Genomic DNA, 27,618 nt, shown 5'->3' on the forward strand with positions numbered 1-27,618 from the left:
ACGGGGGTTTTCAGATGCTAAAACGACGTAGGTAAAGTACAATTTACCATCAATTAGTCCCACCTTCCGGTGTTGTCATCATTTGATATGAATTTTGTGATGTCATAATCACAAATGATGGGTCTAATCAACGGTAAATTGTACTTTAACCATGTCATTTTGGAATCTCTAAACCTCTGAGTTGTTGAGTATTTAAAACATCGTTATTTAAGCGGTAGTTTTTTCAGCGCTTCAAAGCAAAAGACAAATTAAAGTCAAAACAGAAGTTTTTCTGCTGATGTACATATAAAAGTAACTTATGTGAATAAATTTGTCTTCAGTAATTACATGCAGTTTTGAGAAATCAAATGATGCGAGGTATCATCAATATTGTTATAATTCCACCCTTCTATTATCAAATATCATAGTTTCCTGACTTAAGAAGCTCTGTTACATATATATGTGACATGAAATGTTGTTAATTAAGCCTTAGATATGCTTGAGCTGATGTCGGAGAGATTTTGTGAGGTTTTGGACTACTTTTCGGCATTAACTTTAAAAAACAAAATTTAAAATCAATAACTTCACTCATTCTTATTCGGGATCTTGTATTTCTGATGCTCAATTAATTAAAATAATATCAATATTACGTCATTAAAGCTATAAAATAATTATTAATAACATACATGTAAACGCATAATGGAAATACATGTACATGTAAGACAATTGTAACTGTTTAACAGTGTGTAGTCTATACAATTTACAAACGATATTACAATGTACACTTAATTTTCAAAATCTATATTATAATATTCTTAATAGATTTGATATGATTTCATTACTTTTAAAGCATTGTCGGTCAATTTCACATCTCTATTTTTGTGGATATTTCTCATTAAAACTGAAAAATAAGTGACAATTACAGATCTAAAACAACTTCTGATTCAGTGCACATGTACACACCAGTGCTACATGCATTCAGTCACAGAAGGATGAACGATAAGCTTTCAGACTGTTTTTAAACTAGACTCCTTTTTGAGGCTCCTGGTAAACTTTGAGGCGTTCTGGAGGGACAGTCTCCTTTCAAGTTTAACAGACAGCTAGATCTCACAGAGCATTACATGGAAGTCCTTCACACCCTTTCTGTGAACAACTACAGCTCCGAAAGTTCCCAAGTACATCTCCTGACGTTCTTAGACCATTACAAACACAGGGCTTAGCACAACTCGTTGACGCCCCGAAACCGTTACAAACACAGGGCTTAGCACAACTCGCTGACGCCCCGAGACCATTACAAACGCAGGGCTTAGTACAACTTGCTGATGTCCTTAGACCATAATCAGCACGGGGATAAGTATAATCTTTCACCTTTAAATCTTCACAGGAGTCAAAATTATACTGGCTGAAGTACAATCTCTGTATAATGAAGTACAAAAACAGATGCCACATTGACACACAATCAATCTAATTTAGTTTATGAGATCTTCAAGTTATTTCTTCTTGTCTTCCTTACAAGCGATAACATAACGTTGTGCTACCATCAAGGGAGGAGAATAGCCGTCCTGATAGGATGTGTCTTCAAATAGTACAGAATAGTCGTCTTGTGGCTGAAAACAAAGGACAGACTTCATTTATATAATCACATACTTCAGTTACATGTAAAACATTGATTCCAATAGAATGATAAATGTATATCTCTGTTCAGCAGAATTATTTGCAGCATGGAAATTTTTGCTTATAATACTGGAAACAAACTTTTTTCAGGCGCTATTTATTTTCACCAATTTCGTAATCAAGGTAAATTCACAAAAGTATGTCACTGCGAAATTATTTCTTAAGAGTATTTTTGCACAATTAAATTCTGTGAGGGTGACAGTGCCCTTGTCAAACCACATGGAAATTTTTGCTTATAATACTGGAAACAAACTTTTTTCAGGCGCTATTTATTTTCACCAATTTCGTAATCAAGGTAAATTCACAAAAGTATGTTACTGCGAAATTATTTCTTAGAAAATTTTTGCACAATTAAATTCTGTGAGGGTGACAGTGCCCTTGTCTAGGCCATTAATTGGACAATGCCAATAGTGATACCCATGTGCTGCCTGCTTTTGGCAGACTACAGAAAAACCATACCATGTAAAAAAAATATATTTGCTGACTTACTTTTTTAGGAGGTTCGTGTATAAGGGCTCTATAAAAACAGGTTGTCTGTGGATACAAGGCTAGCACCAACTGTAAACAAACAAATATATAAATTACAGATTGAAATTCAGTCCAGAGGCGAACTGGATTTGTACTCGTCTAAGAAGAGAAGTTTTCCGAGAAAATCTTTCAGCATATAGACGAAAGAAGCAGAAGAGCTTCAGATTGAGAGAACGGAAGATATATTCTAGGAGAAAAAGAGGGCAAATCGAGTTAGGCTAAGAACAAAGTTTCTGGGTATTGTTGAAGCAATTCAATTGTCATGTCCCCTTCCAACTCTACAAACAATTGTAATACTGACTTTAAAAAAAGAAAACTCAAATGATCAAAACCATGAAATAGTATTTCTTATCATTAAATGACACTTAATCACAAAGCAAGAACAAAATACTTTGGTCCCTGTAAAAAGCCCAAACAAACACAAGCTATTACATGAAAACTGAAAATAACATACGTTAGTATAGCATTATTGATAAAATCTTTTTCCTTTTCGTTTTTTGTTGAGCAAAAATATGATTGTACAAAATGATCTTCTATTAAGACTTTACATAGCAACTATTGCCAATGTGTAAGTTCCTCACATTGCTAACAGGTTCAAAAACCAATTCTTCCCTAAAGTTTGCCAAACAAGACAAGCATGATAAATTTCATAAACAGACCAAAATGCTTTTACCACACAAATTTATTAGATTCCTCTTAATATAAACTTTATTTACTTTAAAAAAACCAACATGCATTTATGAAAGAAATTATGTTTATTATATCCAGTAACTGCCACACATACTGAACAATAACCAATACATTTGCCATTAATGTTGGCACAGAGGGAAGCATGCGAGGGGTCCATCACATACAAGGACACGTTCAGTACCCTAATTGAACTCACCATATTTTTTGTAAATAATGCTTCTGGGTCTGTTTCTGGGTTAGCTTTCCATATTGGTAGTGGAACAATTCTCCTCTTACTGAGGGTGTGTCGTCTGAAGTCACAAAAACATGGTGTCATCATCATTATGCATGTATATTACCGTATTCGGCTCAAAAAATCCCCTCATCGTGTATTTTGAAGCATCAATTTCACTTACCTCAAATGAAATACAGACTGATAATGTGTAAACAATATATGTTTCTTTGATTTCTTTTGCAAATTAGTGATTTAAGGATTACTTCACACGAAAATTTTATGAAAAGCTTATGTCCAAATTCGGCTCTATGACCACCAAGCACATCCTTATTTTTCATTTTACAAACACCTAAGCACTTATTGGGTCAAATATGGTATGCGTATTATAAGTTTATAATATGATGTAAGCTATTTACAGGATGTGCTAGCAGTAAATGATGTCACTGAATCTTCATTGGAATACTATTTTACAAAATTTAGTGATGTACATTAGCACTTCAAAAAAAAACTAAAAAGAAAATATCACTAAAATAAACATGTTTACAGTATTTTGTCTTTGCATATTACAAAGTAAGCTCCCTTGCGGGTAGGTATTCAATGTGACATCAATATCTTATGCGTCCAATTCACGTTGTTTTCTCCGACGGAATGACATTACACTCGCAAACGCATGACAACACAATCAAAATCTACCCGCAAGGGCAGATAACTCTATAATATGCAAATGCAGAATATTGAGATACCTATAAATATGGACATGATTTTAAACAACACTATGTGTTTATGGTCTACCAATACTAACTCTTTTCCTTCGTCTGCGTCAATATCGTCGACGTCATATTTATTGGTGGAGGAGTTGAATGTCACAACTTCTGCCAGGATCCAGTTCTCCTCGTCATCTGAGCGAACTCTGGCTGCTACCTTGTCTCCAGGCTTGGCCACATAGTTATTATCTGCTGTGATAGCTCCACATAGGGGTGGGGGCCTGAAACAAAAGATGGAGAATATCTTCAATACATGCTGGTATGTACATAACTCAAAATCATTTATTTCAATTGGTTTCCTCTCCATTTGCAGTTAACTCTTTCGTTTCTCAAGCTGGACCAGTTCATTATCTCATTACAGGGGTGAATAATTTATGTTTAACCTGTTTCCCCTAAACTCATAATTAAACTATTCTGTTCCTAAAGCTGGACCAGTAATTATCTAAATACAGGGTTGAATCATTTGCATCAAATTCTTCATTAAATTTTTACCCCTCAATTCACAATTGAACTTTTCCACTCCTAACGTTGGCCTAGTTCATTATCATTATCTCATTACAGGGATGAATCATTTACTAATTCCCCCTCTATTTTCTATTGCACTTTTCCATTCCCCAAGATGGGCCAGTTCATTATCTTATTACAGGGGTAAATAATCCCTGAATACATTTTTTTTCCCCCAATTATTCTTAAGACTAAGGACAGTTCATTAGGGATATAAAGGATACATATTTCTAATCTAAATTTCTTTAATTTCATAATGCAGAAAAACTCACTTTTCACCAGGCTTGCTGACCCATAGGGGCAATGTCTGTGCATTTTGTTGTAACATCGTCATCAACACACCTCGCCTCATAATCGGTTTGGGACGATCAGAGTCTGGAAGAAATGGTTTTTGACCATAACTTATTTACCAGTAAGTAAAAATTTCACCTTGAATGTTTGTGCGAAGGGAGATCACTCTTAAAATGGCTGAAACAACTAAAATCTGACCATGCACATGCATGGAAAACGTTTATAGTTCAAAGGAAATCCAAGGTCTTTTTTAATCAAGTTTTTTCGTGCAAATAGTCATACATTCTAAATATTCTTGCTCTTTTTTAACAAAGGCTTAGCAATTGCAAATTTTAGATCCAATGACGATTAACTTCTGTGACTGTTTCACAGTCTGAATCTTTAAATTTTCATTCTGACTTCTTACTTTTAAAAAAAATATCTAAATAATTGTTCACTACTTCTAAAGAAATTCTGACTTACTGGATTGTTGTAAAGAGGGTATGATTCCATCACTTTACTTTTAATTTTACCAAGTTGCTTACTTTTTACCTTTAATTCTTTAATTACCAAGTTGCTTATTTTTACCTTAAATTTTACCAATTCACTTATTTTTACCTTTAATTTTACCAAGTCGCCTATTTTCTCTGATGCTTTTCACCTCAGCAATCTTATCAAGAGCTTTCCGTAACAACCTGTGAATATACAATTTAAATTATCATAAGAGCAAGATCAAACTTATAAGATAACTAACTAATAATGTTATCTAAATTAGAACTGTCAAAATCAGGCTTCACAAACAAACAACAAGTTATTACCAAAAACAAGCGGATTTACTCACTCAGCTTCAAGTTCAGCGTCTTGCATGGCTGTTTTATACAATCCCTTTAATTTATTCTTGTAGTATGGTGTCACTGTAAATTGATAAATCAATAATAAATTAACATTTCCTATAACATTCAAATTCAGATGTAATTAAGAGCCTCTAAAATCTTTAAGTGACTGAAGAGATATTTGGTGCTGGTGGTCGACACCTTATGACGAATATATATATATTGATGATATTTATTTTATCAGAACTGAATTAAAGAATATTCATCCTCATCACAGCCTCCTTTGAACCTTTAATTTTTCATTCACCCCTGAAATTTTACAATGGACTGGTCTCGTCTTTGATTCAGAAGAGTCTAAATGTGTCTTCAGGGGTGGATGGGTTAAGCTAGCTATAGTTTTCCATTTAATACCTTTTTGTTCCTGTTGCATCCGTTCGTGTGTTTTAGAGATATTAGTAAGGTTATGCTCTCCTCTTGCTCGTTCATCCTACAGAAACAGAAAATAAATCAATATACATTGTACCTACTGATAAAATGACATTAATAATTCATTACTCTAGATAGATGAGAAATCAATTTTGAAGATTAAGAAAGCAGAAATAATATACCTCTATTTTTAATTGTCTTAAACAGAAGGTGAATTAATATTCAATACGGGGTTTTGAGATCCCAAAACGACGTGTGTTAAGTACAATTTACCATTGATAAGCCCCACCTTCCGGTGATTACCGTATGATGTCACAAAACTCACGTCAAACGATGCCATAATCACTGAATGGTGGGACTAATCGACAGTAAATTGTACTTTACTCGCGTTGTTTTGGAATCTCGAAACCCCCGTATTACATTACCTATCGATGTTGACCTTGAAATGTTTGTACACTTTAATAATTTTTACCTATGTTAACTGTTCTAAATGAATTAGTTAATAACAAATTTAAATCTCCTTGTGTTAACCTGTACTTGTAGAATGATTTGATAAAGTTCCCTGTATTTATGTATACGATGAATATGATTAATTTAATAAAAAAAAGAAAGATTCTTGTATTTACCTGTACTTGATGAATAAGATGATAAAGCTCCTTGAGCAAGTCCTTGATGCGAACCTCTGCTGCTGCAGTACTGCTCGTAGAGTTTGTGTCTGAAGATGGACTATGACTACTGCCCGCCACGTTACTTCCTCCACCGCTTGACTTTGTGCGGCCCATTTCTGTTTTGTTTTTTCAGATCTCTTTTTTGTTACATAGAAGTAGCAGATCAAGGGCTGCTAGAAATTGTGTATTACCATCTAGCTACAGTACAAATAATAAAAAGTCTTAAAACATTTTCAAACATATAAACTGGTAGGACAGCCAATTCTTACTGTAATAATTATTTACCTCAAAATTCCATATCCACGTTTTTAACAAAGTTAATATCTTTTTCACAATGATTTAAATGCTTTGAGTACTGTACTGATTATGATATGGTGTCAGGGCGAAGAATCAGCTGATTGACTTAGCCTAACAGTAGGTGATTTGTCTGTTTCTCTTTACTCCCATAATCAGAAATCAAATACGCCTAAACTGTATGAAACAAACAAAAATGAAATATGAAGGAAACAGACTACAATAATTATAAATATACCTTGCTGCTATCTGACGACTCCTTACCAGAATTTCGCACAAGATTTATAAACAAAGCTTTTGCCGGAAATGGTTTAGGAAATCAGACGTTCGGTACTTCTCTTTATATAGCTGGTACGAAAGCAAAAACCTAGAGGATATTCTGAACGAAGGTCTGTTTTCTTACAAGCTCAGTGATTGGTTAAAATTTGCCATCGAAGCCTAAAACGCTTTGTCATTGGTCGATTGACCGGTTCAGTTTCCAACATGGAGGAAATGATGCTTCTTTTTTGTGGAACAACATTCTATTCTTCTTCCTTTTTCATTACAAAGCATACTTTGGTAGGATTATTTAAGAAGAAACTTACGGAGGCAGATATCGTTACAATAAGTGAAAAGTAGGTCATTTATAAGTGTCTGCATAGTTACAACACAAACGTTTTCATTTATTTCAGACCGGTTTTTAATGAACAACAACTGACAGTGACCACTGATGTGTAATATTTCATATTGATCTCTACTCTGGCTTCTTGTTATTTCATTGTTATTAATTACAAACCCATGTGGTCAGATCAGATTATTATATAAGTCTAAATCGGTCAGATGACCGTGGTCAACCACAGGCGTCTGCTTCTGGTTTGACATAATACATGTAGTAGGGGTATGACATTGTATTTTTTCCAAACCAGATGCAGACGCCTGTGGGTCAACCTATCAAATATACAAAATATACAAAATACTATAAATAGTGATGACATTGGCATTGTTAGCATCAACCCGGAAACACAGCCACATAATGCAAACACTTCCATTTTTGGGATATGAGCAGTTCCAGGGAAACCAAGGACTTTAGGACATAAGAAATGATACAAACCGTAGAATAAAATACGTGTAATATCATCTGTATGTATATGTAGAATGTGCTGTACATTTGTAGGTAGAACTACATTTTATATGTATTTCGTTATTAGATCTGAAGGGTTCACAATGATCTGTAGTCATCCAACTTCGCTAGCCAAGGGTATTAGTCTGATTCTGTTTCTAGAGGATCATACTTCATACCCTTGCCTAGCGAAGTTGATAGCCATCATGCTTCGTCCCGTCTGCCATGCATGATTTTTTTCACATTTTAACTTCATCTGAAGTTTTGCCACTCAGATTAATAAATGTCTATAAATTGTACGAAATACCTGATATTAGCCCAGACAAATTGTTGTTATTTTAGTGTCGATCAAAAATCCAAGAAGGACAGCCTAAGAAATATTATTATTTTTTGACCCTCCCAAAAGGCATTGTCCAGCTGTTTGTCCAAAATCCAAGATGGGCGCCATTTAAATCATGATCATGACACCATGATTATATTGAAAAACTTAATTCAACTTAATTAGATTTCCTACTGGTGCTAAGGTTATGTTGTCAGATGACGTTCAGGCCATTTGGGCCTCTTGTATTTGTCAGAATGACCTATGTATGTCTATAAATTAAAGATGCTCCACCGCCGACAGAGCATAAACGATATTCATCAATATAACAATAATTGGTGTTAAATCGTCATGGCATAATTTATTTTGCTTTTGGTCCGCACGCAATCAATAATTTATTCTCTATAGGACATATGGTGCCACAATTTTTTTCAGGATGCAATTGATTATTTTCAATTTTTTTGTCTTGAAATAAAATAAGAAGCTCAAACTTTTCATTAGTGGTAATGGTGTAAAGTAAGTAACTTTTGTAACTGAAGAAAAATACTAAATCGTCTGCTCCTGGTTTTGATAACGAAAACATGCCATTTGTCACCGGTGGAACATCTTTAAAGCCAAAGAAAATGAGAAAATAAAAGAAAATAATGTCATTGAGATATTTATTCTCTTAACTCCATGTGAATTTTTACCTTGTAGAATTGTGAATGGAATCCATGGTGTGGTGTCTGTTTACATTGGTGCTACTATTTGTTCCCAGTGCCATGATGACATATTATATAGCAGGTATGAATATACACTATATCTAAACAAAATAAGTTTTGAAGGGCCTCAGTGGCTGAGTGGTTCAGATATCTAAACATATATGATCACAAGCCCTCCACCTCTGGGTCGTGAGTTCGAATCCCATGTGGGGCAGTTGCCAGGTACCGACCTCTGGTCGATGGTTTTTCTCCATGTACTCCGGCTTTCCTTCACCAACAAATCTGGCATGTCCTTACATGATCCTGGCTGTTTATAGGACATTTAAGACTAAGTAAACCCTGGAAACCCAAACCCAAACCAATTTAGTTGGACCACACATATATATTTAATCATCTTAATTTATTATTCAACAATTTTAAATATTAAAATATGCTGTATGAAACACATATATTTTGATTTATAACTTTAATGCATGTTTTCTTATATATTGCAGCTCTATATTTTTCTGAACAAGATCTCTACATATAACAGATGTATATAGATAGCACTCAAAATTTGGCACAAAATAAAAAAGTATCTGTTCTTTACCAACATGTAATAAATGTGATACCACTACTTAATAGCCACAATGTAACACTAGCAATGAAGAGAAGACAGTGTATTAGTATTGACTGGTCATGACTTTGATACTAAAACAAAAGTACTATGAGAAAAATTAGATGTCAACTTAACAAAATCTTTCTTTTCTTTTTATTTTTCGGTTGTCACTTGATTAATCAGATCTTATTTTCAATTTCCAGCACCTGGTTGACGAATGCATTTTCCTGGTTTGCAGTTCCGTACTTCTTTTATGACCTTGTGGTGATGTACCAAGGTCATCTGCTGACTTTTCCCGATTTACATGATCAGGACTTTTCATCTAGAATTCAACACTTTGTCCTCCGTAACAAGTCACTCACTGTACACCATACAGTACTACCTATGATATTCTTCCCAGTCATTGTGGTAAGTCATTCCCCTGAAAATCAATAATGAACTATTCCAACCTGTTAATCAGAAGAGTTCAAACATGTCTTCGGGGATGAATGAGTTAAATGTATTGCATGAGGAAAACATTTCAAATGCACAAATGTGACAACTGACAAGCGTATAATATACATGTATTTAAAGATGCTCCACCGCCGACAGACCAAAAATGATATTCATCATTTGAACGATAATTGGTGTTTGATCGTGTATATAATAGTCTAATTAACACATAAATAATAGAAAATAATTTGTTTTGCATTTGGTACATGCGCATTCAGTAGTTCATTTCATATAGGATTTAGTGGTACGGATATTTTTCGGGATGCAATTAGTTATTTTTCATATTTTTAACTTGAAGTAAAATTAGAAGCTCAGACTTTTCATTGGTGGTTATGGTGTAAAGTAACTTTTGTAACTGAGGAAAAATACTAAATCATCTGCTCCTGTTTTTAATAGTGAAAAAAATACCATTTGTCAGCGGTGGAGCATCTTTAAGCATTACATTGTCTTTTTGCGGGATTTATGGTCATAAAATTCAACCAGGATTGCAGACAAATTTAATAACGTGCTTTAGCGCATTATGATTAATTTGTCTGCAATCCTGGGAGAATTATATAGGACCATAAATCCCCAAAGAAGGCAATTTAATGCCTATATTTTGTCTTCTGATATTTTTAAGCCCACCTGTAATGTACACTGTTATTGCTATTGCCAAATCAAAGTCCCCGCTGCCCCCGTCAGTGGAGCCTCTTTTTTTGACATCATATGTACTTCTGACGTCATGAGAACTCCCGACGTCATTAGCGGTGAAAAAATAAGTCCATGGAAATAAACATAAAATTATCGGTACACTTCCAACATTTTAATCAATGTGTTCCGTCTTTTGGATATTCAACATTTAAAAACATAACTACAAAAATTGTTCAAATAACAGAAAAAATTGTTATTTCTATTCCGGCAGCATGGAAGTACGCACAAAAAATGTGCATTCTGTCATTACATCATGATGTCATTCAGAACGATGTCACAATTCATGTTAAACATATCATTACACCCACGGGAGTTATAGGAGAATTATGATTTCAGAATTGACACAAATATAAATATATTATTAGATTGAAAATATTTTTTTTTGGTTTAATACAGTTTTTCTGTTGTAAAACTAGGTCATCTGGGTTTTTTTTCTTTGTATAGACATAAATTATCTTTGGGAAAAAGTGCCATTAAAATCCACTTACAATGTATAAAGATACATACATAGTCATGAATCATGAATGATTTATCTATAAATTCATATTAATTTGCTTATAACAGCAATGGTAAGTACTTTTCTTAATATATAAATATTTAAGTTGTATGTTTTAATATGTACAATCAATGAATTCCAGTACTTTTGATAAAGTAAAATTGATTGTATTTTTATTTTTTATACAGTTTCTTCGTAGAGGTATTGGTGATTTTTTCATCGGAACTTTCTTTCAAGTAGAAATTTCCCTTCCCTTTATAGCAGCACGCAGTGTCCTGGTTCAGGTTAGTAAATTAGAATATCTTACATTTCTTTGAATTCTGTGTTTTAAAACGTCTTCTAGAAATCAATGAAATTTGATTTTCAGGCACTATATGAAATCAATGCCCCCTTTTCCCCTCCTCCCAAAAATAATATTTGTTTGATAATAACATAAATGAATGTATAAATAGATATACGAAATTAAATATGAATGTGAAATTTTCAATAATACATAATTTTATTATCTTATATAATACAGCTAATATTGCATATTCATCATTTCCAAAGATGATCACCTTTTGTTTTAAATTAAGATTAAAATACGATGCCCAGATATCATAGTTACTAGCTGGATTTATTTAATGTTTTATTCTAATACATGTACTTTTAAATTAATATTGATGTAATATTAAATATTTCAGCTACATATTTTGTAGAATTTTTTAATTTTCAAATTTTGATGAGTTCCAGTACAAAGAAATATTGGAAGGTTCTCAAAATTTTAGTAAGTCCCACAAGAAAATCATTAGACCAGGACTCGTTTGGGCGTTATTCCCGTAAACCACTGTATCTGTGTTTTATTATAATACATGTACTTTTAAATTAATATTGATGTAATATTAAATATTTCAGCTACATATTTTGTAGAATTTTTTAATTTTCAAATTTTGATGAGTTCCAGTACAAAGAAATATTGGAAGGTTCTCAAAATTTTAGTGAGTCCCACAAGAAAATCATTAGACCAGGACTCGTTTGGGCGTTATTCCCGTAAACCACTGTATCTGTGTTTTATTATAATACATGTACTTTTAAATTAATATTGATGCAATATTACATATTTCAGCTACATATTATGTAGAATTTTTTAATTTTCAAATTTTGATGAGTTAAAAAGAAATATTAGTAGGTTCTCAAAATTTTAGTGATTCCCACAAGAAAATCGTGAGACCAGGATTTGTCTAGGCGATATTTCTATAAACCACTGTATCTATATATATTTAGAGACAAAAAAACAAAACCAATTTTGGAACTTTGAAAATTTTGTATGTTGTAGCTGAAGATGAAACACACTATTCTATATGTGGTCGTGGGTATTGCTATGGTCATAACGTTCTTCGTGAGTCGGATCCTCATTTTCCCGTACCTATATTGGCAGTATGCAATATATAAAGACATATCAACGTGGAGAGTGCCTTTTTTAATTCCACTGAAGTGTAGCGCGGGTTGTGCCCTTATTCTCTGTCTACAAGTGTATTGGATGTCCATGATGATTAAAGGTGCGGTCAAGCTTGTACGCAAACTGTCGGATAGAAGGCGTAGTTCTGGAGAGAACAATTATAAAACATTTGCCACCGAGAAAATCAATTGATTTTTACAATGTTTGACGATATTGATGGACAAATTCTGAATAGGGAAGTGCAATTTCATTGTTGTGATCTTGTGTATGTGTTCAACTTAAGTTAAATTCTCGATCTCTTTGTTCTCTAAGTGATTTCGAAGAAGATGCAGAAAGGAAAATCAGAGGAAATATTGGTCATAGAATATTGAAATTTGTTGATCAATCCATTCAGGTGTCAATATCCTTTGAGTGTAAAAGATTTCACTGGTGATTTTATAGTTAACTGTTATAGTATTAAGTTATTATTACATTGCCTTCGGTATTATACCCCACCTTTTTAACTGCTAAGCAGTGTACTGTAAACATTCTTATTTTAGCGGTAGATTTATTTTAGCACTTTCTGTGAGATCTTTTATTTTAGCACTTTCTGCGAGATCTTTTAAGCGCTAATATGTGCAGTAATAAATTTTGTAAAAGTGTATTTCTGATATTGAACCAATGATTTGCGCTAATCTATATCCACTTTAATAAATAATAATTTCCAATTTTCCACATTTGCGCTAAAATTTGACTCTGCTAAAATTAGTATGTTGACAGTATTTTGAATTTCTTTGATGTCAATTTTGTTAATTTTATAATTGTTGACTGTAATGATTATTAATATTTCATTTTTTATTGTTTTTCAGTTAATAAGTTAGATAGTTAATCCAGATAACTATTCCATTTGTCATTTGGTATCAGTGATATAATTTAGTTTACTGACTACTAATTATGTATTTAATTACATAACAAAATATTTCACCAGAAATACAGAGATGGAATAGTAATGGTACCTTCTGCAGTGCCATATAGTAGTCCATGTATCAGGTTTTATGTGTGAACATGACTATCAATGAATTTAGGAGGTAAACAATAACTTCACCATCAGTGTCTTATAATGAAAAAATCATGTCCATTCGTTTATATACATGAATACAAAATGTCCCTCAATTGTCCCTCTTGTTACATGTACATATAAAAATTGGCCCTCCTGTCACATATAAAAATTATCCCTCCTGTTACATAGAACAATTGCCCCCCCTTCCCCCCTGTTACATATAAAATTGTCCTTCTTTTTACATAAAATTGTCCTTCTCCTTACATAAAAAGATTGTCTGTTATGTTACATTTAAAGATTGTCCTTCCTGTTACATTTAAAAATTGTCCATCCTGTTACATATAAAGTTGTCCCTCTCATTACATATAAAGATTGTCTGTCATATGTTACATTTAAAGATTGTCCTTCCTGTTACATTTAAAAATTGTCCTTCCTGTTACATGAAAAGTTGTCCCTCTCGTTACATATAAAGATTGTCTGTCATATGTTACATTTAAAGATTGTTCTTCCTGTTACATTTAAAAATTGTCCTTCCTGTTACATGAAAAGTTGTCGTTACATATAAAGATTGTCTGTCATGTGACATATAAATATTGTCCTTCCTGTTACATATAAAGATTGTCCATCCTGTTTTCTGCCAGGTCTCTTAATCATGACAACAGGTTAGAGACATTTCTAAGTGTGATAAAGATATTCAGTGCGTACAGTACTCAGGAATATTTCATTGAAATCCAAGTGACGTTTCCATATTTACTGTAGTAAACATATCAATAGATATCAAGATGTTTTTTACTTCTGATCAAAATATTTTTATTGTATATATATTATATTTATTTGTGACTTGTTGATATCCACTTTGTATCCGTCCATGTGATTGCACCAAAACAGGGTAATTCAGTGACAAACAATCATTTAAAGATACTGCACCGCTGACAAATTGTAATTTCTATCTATTGAAAAAAATGAGCATACGATTCAGTTTTTTTCATCTGTAAGAAAATTACTTACTTTACTCCATTACCATCATTGTAATGTTTGAGCAGATTATTTTAATTCAATACAAAAGTATTTAAAGTCATTAATTTTATTCCTCAGGTACAGAGAGCACAGGCAACAAAAGCCAAACAACTATTTTTTATGTATTTTTGTGTTAATTAGACATTTATATACACGATCAAACATTAATTATTGTCCAAAAGATGAATATTATTTATGCTGAGATGGCAGTGGAGCATCTTTAATTATTTAATTATTTCTGCTTCTGTCTGCTTGTTGTTAAAATCATTCACCCCTGTAGACACATTTAGACTCTTCTAAATCAAAGACTAGACCAGTCCATTAAGTAATTTCTGGGGTGAATATGTTAACATATCTTACGTAAGGTAGCTACTATGAAGATGTTAGTATGATTGTATACAATTGTTATATACTGTTCTTTCCTGATCTATTTGTGTTCTTCCAGTGAGCTGTTTCCTGAGTATTCCTTAGTTTTAAGAAAATTCCTTAATTAATACTTAAAATAAACACTATAGTGCATATAGTAATATAATGAATTATCAAAAATGAGTGGTTACTTAATATTCAAATCTTAAAGGCCCACTACCTTTCAGAAACAGTTTTTTAAAAATAGGAATGTAAAACAAGTTTGACAATTTTGTAGAGTCGCAAAAGTTATGGGCTTAAAATAAATACTGCATTTATAATCACCTTCTGAACAATTTAATTCATTAAAAAGTAATTGAAATGTTAATTTTCATAATGCATATCATCTTATATATGATTAATCAAATGAATGCACATCAGTTGACTTTCACTGACTCTTCACTGTTTACATAGATTGAACTAGAAATCTTCCATTTGGTTGGTATTGCAGCCTCATCTTAGGCCATTAGTATATATATTTCCTTACATTATATCACTGCTTACAAAAAAAGTTTTTAATTTTTGTTTTGGAAAGGTAGCTGGCCTTTAAAAAGAATTTTAGAAACATTTTACTTTGCTGGATAGTGTCTGTATTATTATATAAAGATATGGCTTTGATAAGACTTTTGCTCTCAGAACCCACTGACTGTCTATATGTAACTCCACTAGTCTTTGTTTATAAGCAAATAGGGGCGTTTTCGATTATACTGTTTGACTGGTTGGACCGAGTTGTTCGTTTATTAATTAAAGACGGACCTGGTGATTTTATATTGTTTTCAGACGAGCCTTGACAAAGCCCTCAAAGGCCTGTATCAAAAACTGCAGGTCCGTCAGGATTTATACTTGAAATGATGACTTTAACCAACCGTCGAACCGGTTGTTCCGAATAAACGAAAACGGCCCTTGTGTAGGCTGATTAAGTTGGTAACCGACAATGTACGATTTTTGGATATTGTTCAAATTATCTCTCTTGCATAAATGCTTGTGATATATTCAATATGTATAAGTATATGAATCCCCTAAGGGCAGTCCTTGCAAATGCATACATTAGTGAATTTCCTCACAAAGATAAAAGTTACTAAATTACCATGAAAGACACATTTAAAACTAGTTTTTGTTATAGCAATATATAATGTATGTGCCTTTTAATTTGTCATCCATGTGTTCTGTTTTTATAACATGTATTTGATTAACGGTTAATGCAATAAGGTTTCTGCATATCTATAAGTAAATCACATCTACTGCCTCAGACAAAGTCTAATTTCGAATGTCTGATCCAAGGTTAACTTGAATGTGTGTATATTTACTGTCATCTTGCATCACAGGGACCTGACACGAAATTTTTATTCATATACAGTATATATATTATAGATACTATATTCTTTCATACCTACTGGTGTAATACTGGCTGGTCTAATAGGGTAATACACTCATGCCGCCTGAGGCTGAATTGCATGGCTACCCATGCAATAAAGCCTTGCGACGTCACGGCATCAACAAAATTTCTATTTCCTCAGTAAAATTTTAACATTTTTTTCACAAACTTAACTGATTTTAAAATAAAAGATGCAAACAATGGAATTTTTTGTTGAAAATATCACGTAATTTTTCATGTTTGAAAAATTGACTTTCAGTCGTGGATTTCTTCGAATTTATTTCAAAATTGCAGGATATCATAGTTGTAAAATTGCAATGAAACGTGGAGGTATGAAAGAAAAATACTCTTTCATAAGTGGATATGAAGGATAGGGATATTCTACCTTCGGGATCACAAAATGTTGCAAAACCTTCTTCAAGCCTCGGGTTTTACTATATTTTGTGACCCTTGGGTAGAATATCCCTATCCTTCATATCCACATATGAAAGAGTCTTATAATATTCTTATAATATATATATATATATGTATGCTGTTAGTTAAAATATTTCATGCCAGGTCCCTGTGCCTTGCACGGCCTTATTATAGGATACACTGTTATTCATGTTCATTTGGTGAAACATTCCATTATTATTTTGATTTTTACAGAATGATAACTTAAATGATGTATGTCTTTATGCTACGCTATGCTACGCTATGCTATGCTATTACGTTATGCTACGCTAACTTGAAAATAAAGTTTTGATGAACAAGTCCGGAATGGTAGGACATTTAATAATGTCTACCATACTTCAACATTATCTGATATATAGATATAGATATATAAAGTCAGTGACTATAACACAGTACTCAAAAACTAATATTTACAGTTTATTCTTTGTTAGTTCAGATACCGAGCAGGGATCAATCTAGGTTTTGGGGGAAACTACCCTTTTTTCAAAATAGGGGAAAAGTTTCGCGAAATATAGGGGAATTTGAATCTTCTCATTTATGTCCAAAATTATATTTATTTATTTTGACGAAAATGTACTGTAAAACAACTAATTTATTTTTAGATTTAGTAAAGCAAAATTTTAGGCTCAATAATGAAAAATTTGAGTTTATCATAAATTATGCAGTAGCTATATGATAAATATGGAGAAATTTGCGAACAAAGGTATAAAAAAGTAATGAAAAATAAGTCACAGGGGAAATTGTGTTACAAAAACGGTAATTTTTTAGCTTCAAATGGGGAATTTTTAAATCTTCAGGGGAATTTTAGGCTTGAGGGGAATTCATTCCTTGAGGGGAAATTTACCCATAAACGGTAATAAATCAGAGCTAGATTGATCCCTGCCGAGGTATCTTCGGTTGTTATTCCTGGGGATAATTCAAACACAACAGTAATAATTCATACTAAATAGAAAATTGGTTTGTCTTATGTAAACTTCATATAAGAATTTAAAAAAATATATTCTTTTGATAACATTTTTATCAAAATATTAGAATTTGTTGCTGACGATATTTCTTTAAATGATTCTGAATTTTAAAGTATTTATGATGAGATAAAATTGTTGAAAGGGCTGTAGAATATATGTCTGATGATAATGAGTTTAATTCTTAATTTGACCATAAGGACATGACATTAATTTACAACCATCGATACATACAGTGTACATGTATAAATTTACAGTTTGCACGGACATGGACTCAATAACCATGCTTTCTAGTACATTATTGTATTTCCGTTATCAATGTATAATGATATATAGTACAACATGTGCAGCGATTCTATTGTATACCATACTTATAGTTATAAAAAGAATGATACTTACAGAAGCGAAATAGCATATGAAATTAAAAAAATAACTTGACATATCCTTAAGCACTTTTGCTGTGTCTAGACATGGCAAAACTGCTAATGATACTTATATAATATACACCTTTGGGTAATAATGTGTGCCAGGACCCTGTGATACATGCTACAGGAGTACATGTGTACTATTACCGCTCTCTTAATCAAACATGCCTCTGCTTATATATATATTATACAGTGTATATACATGTCTTTTCTAAGTAATATCATTATAAAAGAAATCAAGCAATTTAAATTAAGAAATTAATTTGATATTGAATTATGCAAAAATTATTATTTTGTTTATAAACTGATTTATCTCCTAAGTGCTTTTTACATTATAACTTTATGATTTTTGCTGTGATTGCTGTACATTTTGTATATACAAATGCACTGCCAATTCTGATTATGTAATATATATCTAAAGATATTCAGTGTAATTTTAAATAATAATACATATCAAAATTTCTAAATATTCTATTTTTCAATCAGTTAGTACAGTAATATCCTTTAAAAGTTGCTTTTATTTATTTATTTTGTACATAGATGCTCATGATCAATCAATTTTATTTTTAAACATGCAATACAATTGATAAAAGTTCATATATTATAAGTACGTGAATATGTGTTGACTTACCTGTACTAATCAAAGGTATTTTTTCCGTGAAATCATGGCTCCAACACAGAAATTCTGAAGAGTTCAGACAAAACATCTTCAAGATACATCAACGTAATTCAATGTACATCTACATGCATCATAACATGCAAGATGATTTTCCATATTTTGTTAAACTTAATGGTGCATATAGCTGTAAAAATTGATTTTGTGACCGATATCAAAACAAAACAACTGGTAGTTTAAACAGTATTTTATTCATACATTGGAACATACCTACAATACATCTAAGCATTAGAGCTTATATAAATTCCTTTCCCTGAAATATCAAGTCAAATTAAAAAAAACTTCGGCACTGGAAACACCTTTTACAAGATATGCATAAAGAAAGTTTAACGCAGACAAATATTGAATTTAGAAAAAATATGTGTACATAGTAACATGTGGTAAATACAAGAAAAATTCATACAATGAACATACATGTTATGATTACAATATATGAGAATGGATTCATAGTTCTATTAAAATTTAGTATAACATGTTATTTATAACTGTTAGTAGTTTTAAAATGATTTTACTTATTCACAAGTTTTCATTGAGATCTATTATATATTTCATACAAATATACAAATTTGTAAGTGTGATTAAAGTAGATTTCATCAAAGCAAAAGAGGTCGATATGTTTGGTTGAGTTGGGCATGAATTGTTATATAATATATTTTCATTACTGGTATTAATCACTTTAATTCTTATTGTTTGATAATTTTTAGTGCTAGAAAAGCACGGTTGGGAGTTTTGTAAAGGTTTAATTTTATGATTGTTTGTCTATAAGATATTGTTGTCTTGTGCTTTGTACTCGCAGTCCTATGTCCTACTTATCATAATCATGTCTGTATATCATCTTTATAATGTAGAGAACATTCTCTCTACAATTGCAATAAATACTAACTTATCAATGTTGGGAGCTTGCAAAGTTCCTCATTGATTACATGAATGATGTTCTTTGTTTAAATAAATCTATTTATTACCTTAACCTTTGAATTGCTATCTGTTTTAATTTCCATATCCATTCATTAAGTTATAACCTCCTCTAATATAACTGTACACTGGATCCAGGATGTTGACGGCCTGTCTGTCCGACTGTATATATATCGATCTACAAGTACCGACCGACTACTCCTCCTGAACTACTGGAGGGATTTCTGTAAAGCTATTTGGTAATAATCTTTATACAGTATACAAATGTGTGTAATATATATATATCGGAGCAAGATTACTTCACCTTTTTCACAGTTATGCATCTGTCTTACAAAACAACTAACTGGATCGACGGATTTCAAAGAAACTTGGTGGCAATACTAATTTTAATCCTGATACAGTGTATACGTAGATGTATGTAATAGACATTGGTGCGAGTTACCCTGGGGAAATTCGAAATGTTAAATTACCATGATCACACCGACTGTGAGTTACCATGCTTGACTGTATCAGTTTTATCATTACATAGCAATTGCATCAGTTATACGTGCACATGTTTGCGTTAACTGCGGTAAAATAACCACAAAAGGTAAGCCAAGATATATACGACCGAAAAGGTGAAATGAAGTAAATAAGGTAAGCCAAGTTGTCATTAATAAAACAAAATAGTTATAATAAAACAAAATAGTTATAAAGTAACGACAAAGAAGGCAAGACAAGTTGTCATTAACGAACCAAAATAGTCAGAATAACTACAAAATGTCAAAGCTAAGTTGTCATTTATACAACAAAAGTAGGTAAAATAACTTCAAAATGTCAAAGCTAAGTTGTCATTTATACAACAAAAATAGTTAAAATAACTACAAAATGTCAAAGCCAAGTTGTCATTTATACAACAAAAGTAGGTAAAATAACTACAAAATGTCAAACCCAAGTTGTCATTTATACAACAAAATATAGTTAAAATAACTACAAAATATCAAATCCAAGTTGTCATTTATACAACAAAATAGTTAGAATAACTACAAAATGTCAAAGCTAAGTTGTCATTTATACAACAAAAGTAGGTAAAATAACTACAAAATGTCAAAGCCAAGTTGTCATTTATACAACAAAAGTAGGTAAAATAACTACAAAATGTCAAAGCTAAGTTGTCATTTATACAACAAAAGTAGGTAAAATAACTACAAAATGTCAAAGCTAAGTTGTCATTTATACAACAAAAGTAGGTAAAATAACTACAAAATGTCAAAGCTAAGTTGTCATTTATACAACAAAAGTAGGTAAAATAACTACAAAATGTCAAAGCCAAGTTGTCATTTATACAACAAAAGTAGGTAAAATAACTACAAAATGTCAAAGCCAAGTTTTGTTGATAATACAAAATAGGTACAATGACAGCAAAAAGGTAAAATAAGTAATCATTAATACCACCTAAGTAGTTAAATTACAACAACAAAGGCCAGCCAAGTTGTCATTAATGTATGTACATCTCCACCCAAAGAAGGTAAAATAACCACAAAAAGGCATTACTATAATGCTATATAAGATATCAGATGTCTCATAAAAGATGTCAGATTACTGAATTTGTCTTATTTTGGCAAAATAAAACCCCGTTGATATGCGTCACAAAAAATAAAAAAAAAAAAAAACAAAACAAAACTGCAGTACGAATTTATACAAAAATTTGATTTTTATTAATGCCATTCAACGTTGTTATATAACTAACTTTTCACGTTTTGTTGATCGGTGCCATGAAAAAAGCTTCTGTACCAATCTGTGCACAAAGCTATGCTTAATCTCTGTATATTTGATTTTATCAATGCCACTCAACATTATGTTACATAACTAATTTTTCACGTTTTGTTGAAACGTGCGACAAAAACACTTCAGTAGAAATCTCAGTACTCAGATCTAAATAAACCCATAAATGTTAAAGCTCTGTGAATTTTAATTTTATCAAAGTCGGTCAAAGTCAGAAAACTGCTGCCAGGGGACACATAGAAACATTCATTAGAGTATAGCGTAATGAAATTTATTCTGCCCTGTAGCAGGATTTGACAAACATTTCACGAGAGTGTAATTTCTCAGTTAGTTAATTACATCCTTTTATCGATAACTGAAACTCAATCCTCTTTTAACATTTCGTGACAAAAGCATTATAATAAAGATTAAATTTTCCTTTGTTATGTAAATACCGTTATAATATTTGTTTTATCACACATCTGACTGTTCAGCCATATCATACGGTCATTTTATAAATATGTTTAATTACACTGTTGTGACGTCACAGGTAATAATGACGTCATGATCAAAATATGACGTCGCACGATTGTCTCGGTAAACGGAAACGTCAAAGTTGTCATTTATACAACAATAGTAGGTAAAATAACTACAAAATGTCAAAGCTAAGTTGTCATTTATACAACAAAAGTAGGTAAAATAACTACAAAATGTCAAAGCCAAGTTTTGTTGATAATACAAAATAGGTACAATGACAGCAAAAAGGTAAAATAAGTTATCATTAATACCACCTAAGTATTAAAATGACAACAAAAGGCCAGCCAAGTTTGTCATTAATGTATGTACACGTACATCTACATCCCAAAAGAAGGGTAAAAAAAATACAAAAAGGGCATTAATATAATAGCTATATAAGATATCAGATGTCTCATAAAAGATGTCGGATTACTGAATTTGTCTTATTTTGGCAAAATAAAACCCCCGTTGATATGCTCGTCACAAAAAAAAAAATTAAAAAACTGCAGTAACGAATTTTATACAAAAAGCCATGAAATTTCATGCTCAAAATATTTGATTTTTATTAATGCCAGTCAACGTTATGTTATATAACTAACTTTTCACGTTTTGTTGATCGGTGCCATGAAAAAAGCTTCTGTACCAATCTGTGCACAAAGCTATGCTTAATCTCTGTATATTTGATTTTATCAATGCCACTCAACATTATGTTACATAACTAATTTTTCACGTTTTGTTGAAACGTGCGACAAAAACACTTCAGTAGAAATCTCAGTACTCAGATCTAAATAAACCCATAAATGTTAAAGCTCTGTGAATTTTAATTTTATCAAAGTCGGTCAAAGTCAGAAAACTGCTGCCAGGGGACACATAGAAACATTCATTAGAGTATAGCGTAATGAAATTTATTCTGCCCTGTAGCAGGATTTGACAAACATTTCACGAGAGTGTAATTTCTCAGTTAGTTAATTACATCCTTTTATCGATAACTGAAACTCAATCCTCTTTTAGCATTTCGTGACAAAGCGTTATAATAAAGATTAAATTTTCCTTTGTTATGTAAATACCGTTATAATATATGTTTTATCACACATCTTATCTGTTCAGCCTTGTCATACTGTCATTTTATAAATATCATAAGAAACGTATAATTACACTGTTGTGACGTCATAGGTAATAATGACGTCATGATCAAAATATGACGTCACACGATTGTCTCGGTAAACGGAAACGTCAAATCCGAGCATGATTTCGCCACTCTTATATAGAAACGAAATCAATAGTTTTGTCTATATTTCCACAAATACCAGTTATGTGATAAATAAATCTGACACTCGTGGCTACATTGCACTCGTCATAAAGGTTATATATCACAAAATAACGGAAAATCGTTAACCCCTAATTTGATATGCCACTCGTCTACAAGCGCTCCGTGGCATATTCAACAATAATTGCGGACTCGTTCAATAAAGGGAGGTGGTGGTGGGCACATTATGGGCCCTCTAATGGCCAGAGCGACCAAATTTGACACTCCTCCTTTCATATTACATAGCCCACTCATGTACAGGGAGATCATCTTATTTTCTAATGTCCAAGTTTTAATTGGATTAATTTTCTAACTCCAACACAGTAAACTTGGTTTTTTGGGTTCAAAGCAAACAGCTAGTGGGAATACAACTAGGGTTTCGGCACAAAAAATACTGGAACAATTAACATTCAAATAGAATTATGGCAGAGTCAATAAGAATTTATAATGTTCATCTGGTGGCCATGATATACCACTGAAAAAAATATTTATTGATTGTTTTGAGATAGCAAAAATTGAGGATTGAGAGGGGGAGCAGGGGGAAGAGGGAGGATTATTTTGATTTTTAAACTTTAAAACACCAATAAATGTTTTTTTTTCATATGTTCAGAAGGTCATATAAGCGCTCAAATACTTTGCTATAAAATTTTGAAATGCAATAATGATTATGTAAATGTTTTAAATGTGTATTGTACTGTATATAATTTCATTCTCTCAAATGCCATTCATTACAGAAAAATACACGTAGTAATATTTGAGCCAGTTTATCTTAATTCTGAACATTACAATATATTTATTGGTGTTTTAAAGTTTAAAACATAAAAAACTTCCTCCCCCCCCCCTCCCCAATCTCATCCCATCCACAATATTCTATGCCTAAGTTTATACAATATGCAAATTATATATATATATATATTGCTTAATGTAATCTAATATGATATATATATAAAAAATATTTCTGGTAAATTATGGCACCAGATGAACTTTATTCTCATAAAGTCGACATAATTAGGTCACTGTGACCTAAATTTTGACACTAATATATATTTTCCAAAATATTTTATTTTCAACATATAAATGCATTATTATTTATGTAAAATCATTCAAAAAGATAATTTGGTTCCAACAATATTGGACAAAACCGAAAATTGACCCTCCTGTTTAACCCCCCATAACTCACAAAGGACGTCGACCTGACCTTAATCATATGTCATATCATGATGTCGTAAACCCCAAGTATCTGTAAACAAAAAATTATACTTATCGGTCATGGTCACCAGAGGGCCCAAATTGACACTCCTCCTTTCATATTACATAGCCACTCATGTAAGATCCTCTATTTCTAAGTCTTTAATTCATCATTTTCTAACTCCAACACAGTAAACTTGGTTTTTGGATCACTAGATAGCTACAGGGAATACAACAACAACGCACAAAAAATACTGACAATTAACATTCAAATAGCATTATGTCAGTCCTAGAGAACTTAAATAAGGCTAAGTGTATGTAGAACTTATATAAATATTTACATGGAAAACTAATCAACAGTTAAGTGGCTTACCAGTACAGACGACAAACCTGTAAAGTGAAAAGTAAAGAAATTAACATTCTTACAGAAAACTGCACGACGTCGAGACACAAGGCTGCAGAGAGGTAAGATGGCAATTATACATACTTTAATCATGTCTAATATAAATATTCAATATCTTGTGACATACTGTTTGTATAATGTTTTGTAATTGCTATTCGATTTCTTTCGGCGTCAATTTCATGGTGTTAACTTATTACTCAGTTTATGTTGCTTTTCATTTATATATTGTCACATTGTTGTGTATACGGGGACATAATGTAAAACATTTTTACTCATTTTATGCATATATCTCTAGCTTCATTTTTTTAACTTCAACGGAGTAACGAAGAAATTTTGTTTGCAAAGTGTGTAAATCCGCGTAGCGAATTCTCACAAATGTTTGCAAACAAAATTTATTTCATAACCCGATGAAGTTAAAAATAGTTACATCAATGCTTTATTATTTTTTTTCAGACTACATGATGATATAAAATACGTCTATTTATTTTTAAATACGTTTTATTTTACGTCTATTTAAAGATGCTCCACCACCGACAGAGCTTAAATGATATTCATCATTTGAACAATGATTGGTGCTTAATCGTGTATATATATGCCTAATTAACACAAAAAATAATACAAATTAATTTATTTCGCATTTGGTGCATGCGCAATCAGTACTTCATTCCATATAGGATATAGTGCCATGGAGTTTTTTCGGGATGCAATTAATTATTTTTTTTTATATTTTTAACATGAAGTAAAATTAGAAGCTCAAACTATTCAATGCTGGTAATGGTGTAAATTAAGTAACTTTTGCAACTTAAGAAATTTACTAAATTGTCTGCTCCTGTTTTTGATAGTGAAAAATACCATTTGTCAGCGGTGGAGCATCTTTAAGTACTATTATATTACTTTTCCAATGGATTAATTTTTCTAAATCAATACACAACGTCGACCTCTCTATTGTGACGTCATGATAACGTCGAGTTTTCGCGCCATATTCGGATTTTTTCTCTACGGTAGTATGAAAAAAAAAACGTAAAAATATTCTGAATGGGTTAGCGCGGTAATGTATTTGAGCATTCGTATTTTTTACTTGTAGGTATAAAAAACAATTGTTGCTCTTTGCGGTAAAACATAAAGGAATAGATAAATCGCGCTTGTTACATATCATTTTTTAAAGATTAAAACCGTAATGTTTAAAACTATGAAAATTCTGGGACATCTATGTATCTCATCCCATGTTTATGATACTTTATGATATATCGCAGTTATATCTTATTTAAAACTAGTTATGTCAAGAATGGAAAACATTAAAGATAAAACGATAATGCCGGGCAGGAAATTACAAATAACAACAGATCCGTAATTAAAAGAAAAAGTTTAAATAGATTTGATGACTTTTAATTACTTGAAATTGTTAGTTTGAACTTTATTTTATTTTGATCAATGTATATGTATATTTTATTATATTACAATAGATGTAAAATCAATTGGAGATGGGAACCAGTGTATGTGACACTATGTTACAGCAAATAATAACTTTAGAACATGATAACAGCTTTCTTACATAATCATTCACACGCATTAACATTTAATATAGAACAATAAAAAACAGTCAATTAACAGAAAAAAAATAATAGAACAAAAGTTAAACATCATTAAAGTTAAATTGGCGAAGTAAATTATAACTTCATTACACGTGTATCTTAACTAGTCAATGGAAGCAAAATTCTAACAGTTTTAATTACATTTTTTGTACATCGTGTTGTACGGCTAAAATATTGTTTTATTATCAGCTACAGAAAATGACTCGAAAAAGCAGCATTTCAAAAAAAAAGAACCATTGAAATCAAACGAGTGAAGATAACGTCGGTCGTCTTATTTCATCATACCATCTACATTCTACTAAAAACATTTGGATGCAATTGCTGCGTAATAGGGGTCTAAAAAGACCTATTGAGGCGCCGCAGACAATATAAGAGTTCGAATAAGATATGTCGTTCTGGGAGGAGGAAAGTAAATATTCGGGTTGTAAACAAAGTAATTTCCTCGTCCCAGGTAGACGGATCCCGCGAATGAACAACAAAGAGTTGTAATAAATTCAACCTCACATTTATTAAATCATATATAAAATTAATACAAATATGATAAGTTAATGATTTTACAAACAATCGAGTACGTCAACTAACCTCTCTGGTCGGGGCTTTCCCCAAGAATGTTTGGGGTTACGTCACCCCAATTCGGGGCACCTGATTGGGGCAGAGCTCGGGGCTCTCCTCGGGGCTACTCGGGACAACCCCTAGCAGACGCTCTAATAATATTTTATAACTTAATAATAAAAATGCTTCCGATATAAATTATCGGCTTTACTAACGTGCCTGGTGCCGTTGAATAATAAATAAACAATTAAATAAATAAATTTGGAGTTTCCAGTATGGTAAAATTACCTTGTATCTGGAGCTACGAAAATACCAGCTTCACAGATGGATGGATGGATGGAGGGAAACTCGCGCATCGAGGATCCAGCGTAGCGACG

The 27,618-nt window shown here is 31.9% G+C and overlaps 2 protein-coding genes across 3 annotated transcripts; one reads left to right on the top strand and one right to left on the bottom strand.

Moving 5' to 3' along the window:
• Nucleotides 1-887: 887 nt before the first annotated feature.
• LOC138331307 (SAGA-associated factor 29-like) lies at nucleotides 888-7,176 on the bottom strand. Of its 2 annotated transcripts, none has more exons than XM_069278831.1 (10): nucleotides 7,083-7,176; nucleotides 6,509-6,748; nucleotides 5,868-5,943; nucleotides 5,465-5,537; nucleotides 5,242-5,318; nucleotides 4,626-4,728; nucleotides 3,888-4,070; nucleotides 3,068-3,161; nucleotides 2,143-2,211; nucleotides 888-1,586 (listed from the first exon to the last, which is right to left on the bottom strand). In XM_069278831.1, the coding sequence occupies exons 2-10, from the start codon at nucleotides 6,662-6,664 to the stop codon at nucleotides 1,470-1,472; spliced, it is 948 nt and encodes a 315-aa protein (XP_069134932.1). In that variant the 5' UTR covers nucleotides 6,665-6,748; nucleotides 7,083-7,176; the 3' UTR covers nucleotides 888-1,469. The 2 variants fall into 2 exon arrangements, with proteins under 2 accessions (XP_069134932.1, XP_069134933.1); XM_069278832.1 differs by having other exon boundaries at nucleotides 7,109-7,152.
• Nucleotides 7,177-7,311: 135 nt separating this feature from the next.
• LOC138331309 (TLC domain-containing protein 3A-like) lies at nucleotides 7,312-13,249 on the top strand. The gene is made up of 5 exons (XM_069278835.1): nucleotides 7,312-7,458; nucleotides 8,959-9,045; nucleotides 9,765-9,969; nucleotides 11,428-11,523; nucleotides 12,555-13,249. Exons 1-5 carry the CDS (start codon nucleotides 7,328-7,330, stop codon nucleotides 12,867-12,869), a joined length of 834 nt encoding a protein of 277 aa, XP_069134936.1. The 5' UTR covers nucleotides 7,312-7,327; the 3' UTR covers nucleotides 12,870-13,249.
• Nucleotides 13,250-27,618: the final 14,369 nt, after the last annotated feature.

The sequence above is a fragment of the Argopecten irradians genome, chromosome 9 (genome assembly GCF_041381155.1).
Source record: "Argopecten irradians isolate NY chromosome 9, Ai_NY, whole genome shotgun sequence".
In the NCBI taxonomy this organism is placed as follows: domain Eukaryota; kingdom Metazoa; phylum Mollusca; class Bivalvia; order Pectinida; family Pectinidae; genus Argopecten; species Argopecten irradians.

Excerpts from the sequence above, each read along its gene's own strand:
- LOC138331307 (XM_069278831.1), bottom strand. The coding sequence starts at position 6,664 with ATGGGCCGCACAAAGTCAAGCGGTGGAGGAAGTAACGTGGCGGGCAGT. Across the intron at positions 5,538-5,867 it reads GATGCAACAGGAACAAAAAG|TGACACCATACTACAAGAAT; the intron begins GTATTAAATGGA and ends ATCAATTTACAG. Across the intron at positions 1,587-2,142 it reads TACACGAACCTCCTAAAAAA|CCACAAGACGACTATTCTGT; the intron begins GTAAGTCAGCAA and ends CTTTGTTTTCAG.
- LOC138331309 (XM_069278835.1), top strand. The coding sequence starts at position 7,328 with ATGGAGGAAATGATGCTTCTTTTTTGTGGAACAACATTCTATTCTTCT. Across the intron at positions 7,459-8,958 it reads ATCGTTACAATAAGTGAAAA|AATTGTGAATGGAATCCATG; the intron begins GTAGGTCATTTA and ends TTTACCTTGTAG. Across the intron at positions 9,046-9,764 it reads GATGACATATTATATAGCAG|CACCTGGTTGACGAATGCAT; the intron begins GTATGAATATAC and ends TTCAATTTCCAG.